This window comes from Patella vulgata, chromosome 4, assembly GCF_932274485.2.
Source record: "Patella vulgata chromosome 4, xgPatVulg1.2, whole genome shotgun sequence".
NCBI classification, from domain to species: Eukaryota; Metazoa; Mollusca; class Gastropoda; family Patellidae; genus Patella; species Patella vulgata.
The window spans coordinates 53,884,602-53,888,568 of NC_065882.2; the positions used below are offsets into that span (position 1 = coordinate 53,884,602).

Below are 3,967 nucleotides of genomic sequence, written 5' to 3' on the forward strand. Positions count from 1 at the left end.
AAGTTTGTACCGGCTTGTAAACTGACAGCCGCTTGACACTGACAGCTTTCTTTGTGTAGTCACGTGATATTGAAAAAGCGCGAAACTACATCAAGCCCTAAACCTGTCATTTTTATAAACTAATACACAGAGATAATATTCGATTTTATTGTTAACATGTTCCTGGATAATTTTAAAATGTGTATCTACTAAGTTTATTGTCAATCAGTAAGGTATTTGCCAGGAATAACTCATATTCATCGGAAATGTCATCGCGAGTTGTTTGGCGTAACCTTTGACCCAGGCCCTGCGAGCCAATCAAAACGCCAGGACATACATATGCTAATGACCACGTGGCCTCGATCTGTCAAACAAAAAATGTTCCACGCTGTCGTATACATAGCAGTATAGCCGCGTGGTCTGAGCTAGGTAGCGTGCTTGGTGTTTTGTGGATATTGACAGGTGAATATCTGTCATCGGAACCGTCAAACTGGACATTTTTACCATGAAAGATAACCGCGACAAGATGAGAACGAAAAGAGGTTAGTAGATTTTGCACATTCTCTCGTGAACAACAAATCAATTCGTTACAAAACAGGAAAATAGATGTAGACTTCCGAAAGCACGTGGTCGACAGCCACTCGCTCGGCTTGCTGTGGGGCTTTGTTTGAAATTACAAAAGTCACGGATTTGTATTAGCGCAAATTCTTCATTAAAACATTCTAACCTAATCAAAACTTTTTTCTATATTTGAGGGTTTTTTGAGTTTGACATTTCGTTACGAAATTTGAAATCTGACAGTTGTGAGCTGTCAAATCATGACAAATGAAAGATGGCCCACTTTCCTTTCCTTGCAGGAGTCATGTCTTGCGGTGATTACAAACATTCAAAGTCCGCTTTAAAACCGTGTTTTTGTTTACCTTTATGTCAATTTACCCCAAGCTCTCGCCACAAATAAAAACATCTTTAGAGACCGTGAGGATGAAACTATTTTCTAAATTTGAATTGGGCAGCTTGCCATATGTTATGCGCGATGTTTCTTTGTCATTTGCTATTTTTAATCTTAAGTGTTAGGTAGTTACTCCATAAATTCTCATAAATTTAACTTTTCCTTTCAGTTCGTGAGCACAGTGGCAAGTCATGGATGAGTGACGAGTACGACTCGGGGGATGGCAAACGGAGAGATTCAGCACTCAGTCTTGAGTCCAGTTTGAAAAAGCGGAGGGGTAATTTACCAAAAGAAGCTGTTAGGATACTTAAGGGTTGGTTGTATGAACATCGATATAATGCCTATCCCACAGACCAGGAAAAAGTCCACTTGTCAAATTCAGCCAATTTGACAGTTCTGCAAGTCTGTAATTGGTTTATTAATGCAAGGCGAAGAATTCTACCAGAAATGATTAAAAAAGATGGAATGGATCCGTTACATTTCACAATAACACGGAAAAATAAACAGTTGAGTTTTGATAAGGAGGATTATGAAGATGGAAAATACAATGGTCAATCAGTGATCGAAAGTCATAAATTTGACAATTCCGAGGATAGTGTTTCAAGTCGTGATTCGCTTTATCCTGTATCCATGGAAACAGATGGATATGTTTCTGACAGTGAAACCTCATTAAGTGACTTTTCGGATACAGAATCCCTGTCCAGAAATACCCTAAGTAATCCCCGATTAATAAACAATACTTCTACCCCTCATAACATGAAGTTCACCGCTCAACAGGGGCCATTGTTGACATTTAATGACAGTACTGTAAACAACACCCCACCTCCATCTCCCCCTGCTGATCAGAATAAAGACATTTTCCGTTGTTTTTACATGTTAGTAGATGTGGCGATTAATCAGTTGGAGAAACAGAGGCAATTAGAAAAAGGTGAACACAACAAAGAAAACAGTTTATAAAGAAGTAATGTGTTCTCAGAAGTCAATGTGAAATTTTAGTGAATTACTTCCCCTGATTGTATATATCCTATACGTATGTGTGTTGCTTACTACCACGTGTTTTTGTACCAGATGGTAGCCCATGGCTTGTCAAGGTAGACTACACTATAGCCTTTTGTAATATGTATATATACTAACGTATATTTCACTGCCAAATATAGACTAAAACATTCATAATTCTGTGTGTTTTTATATATTAAAAACAATTCTTTATATTTTGACACAACATTAATTTCTGATTTTGAAGTTTGACAGAGTTCAAAAAATTGTAGGGTTAATACAATTATGGTGATCAAAGTTTAAAAGTTTTCTAGTCTTAATTCATTTATTTACAATTTCATGGCATTTTGAAAGTTAAGAATCGCTTTCTTTCATCCATTGAATTTATTAGTGCTATTTTTTTTTTTTGTATTAACAGGTAATATATTCCATTCCATTCATTAATCACCCATTATTAATCATGATGTAAATTTAATTGCATTATATAATTGTCTTATTGCTAAATGTAGTCAAATAATTTAGATCATAAATGCATAATGCAATAGCTGTGCTTAGTTAGTTGTAAAAAGTCACTATCCCAGTACTACACTGTAATATGACTGTAGTTCATCCATATGGCTTGAAGCTATTTATCACGTGACCTCAAAAGCACGTGGTGATGGCTTACGGCGAGGTTTGAAGTATCACAACTTAGCAATGTTTGACATGGTAGACCCCTAGTATGACTAGCTATCTACCCATTCCAACTGTTCATTTTTCATTTGCCTTATAATTATTGTTGAATAAATTTTACATTGAGTTAGTACTATTTAAAGATATGACTAATTTGACCCAATTATGTTAATATGCGATTTATGATATAGGGATTATGGAGATGACATTTGGGTCTGTTGAATATTTGTATACTAATAACTATGTTTATTGTTAAAAATAGTCCATAGACTGAGTCAGTTTGACTTTTAAATATAACCATCATTGTTTTTGTTTACCTTTTTAATGATTTTGAAATGTTTGCAGTTAATGTTTCACTGGCATCTATTCATTCAGGGCATTAGTTCAACATACAATTATGAAACACTGAAGGAAAAAACAACCTACCCGAAAACCCCAGAAATCTTTAAGTGCATTTAAACAATTTCTATCGTTTTATATACATGCCAGAATTTTGTATTTTGAATAATAATAACTTAAAAGTTAAAAAAAACAAATGATTTATATATTTATGTATGAGAATATTATGTACAGAATAATTATTGATTCAATGAATTGTTTTTTTTTTTGACATGTGTGATAATTATAATAAAATTTAATAAATAGTAAAAATTAATTATTTGAATTAATTGGAAAATGATTGTGGTTGATCTGTTACGTTATTCTGGTTAGCCTTTAGGGCCCGTTGTATATACCGGCCCGTGTACAAACAAATACGAACCAGCTCCATATTAAGTAGGCTAATAAAATAAAGCTGCCTTTGTTATAATTGTTGGACAGGATGCTGTGGATGATTGATAAGTCTACATTATAAATTATTTCCATCCTTGTTTAAATTCCTTCAAGCTTGTAATGTTCAAGTGTTGTTGGTTGAGTAGCGTTAACCGGGTCAGGCTTCAGCAATCTCTTTACTTCCGCGTTTCAAAAAGAGCGGGAAAATATCAAGCCGCTAAGATTATTACACAAACAAGTTGGGGATTTCTCGTTAAGACCGATTCGTGTGTCTTTGTGCATGTGTGAGTTTTCAGCTAGGCAAGTGGGTGACTTGTTTAGATCAACAGAGCGTGACGCTTTATTTATCACACCTGGACGATTGTTGGAGAAAGTGACGGCTTTAATCCAAGTTAATTCTTTGGCAGTGTTAACTGTTAAAATGTGTGAGTGATTGTTGTTGATTTTACACCGACTGACTGTTTCTAAACATCAAACTGTATGCACCTATTAAGTCCTGGCGCAGAGTGCAGGGGCCGTTTCACAAAGCAACCGCAAAACTTCCGTACACAAATCAAATATATTGCTATTCTAATAGAAATGAAACAAAATTTGGTTTGA

At 35.0% G+C, this 3,967-nt stretch overlaps 1 protein-coding gene across 1 annotated transcript; it reads left to right on the forward strand.

Annotated features, from left to right (window-relative positions):
• The first annotated feature begins 354 nt into the window (after positions 1-354).
• Positions 355-3,186, forward strand: LOC126818269 (homeobox protein TGIF2). Its single transcript, XM_050545584.2, has 2 exons — positions 355-521; positions 1,098-3,186. The coding sequence occupies exons 1-2, from the start codon at positions 485-487 to the stop codon at positions 1,883-1,885; spliced, it is 825 nt and encodes a 274-aa protein (XP_050401541.1). The 5' UTR covers positions 355-484; the 3' UTR covers positions 1,886-3,186.
• Positions 3,187-3,967: the final 781 nt, after the last annotated feature.

Coding starts and splice junctions, on each gene's coding strand:
- LOC126818269 (XM_050545584.2), top strand. CDS start 485: ATGAAAGATAACCGCGACAAGATGAGAACGAAAAGAG. Junction 522..1,097: donor CAAGATGAGAACGAAAAGAG/GTTAGTAGATTT, acceptor TTTTCCTTTCAG/TTCGTGAGCACAGTGGCAAG.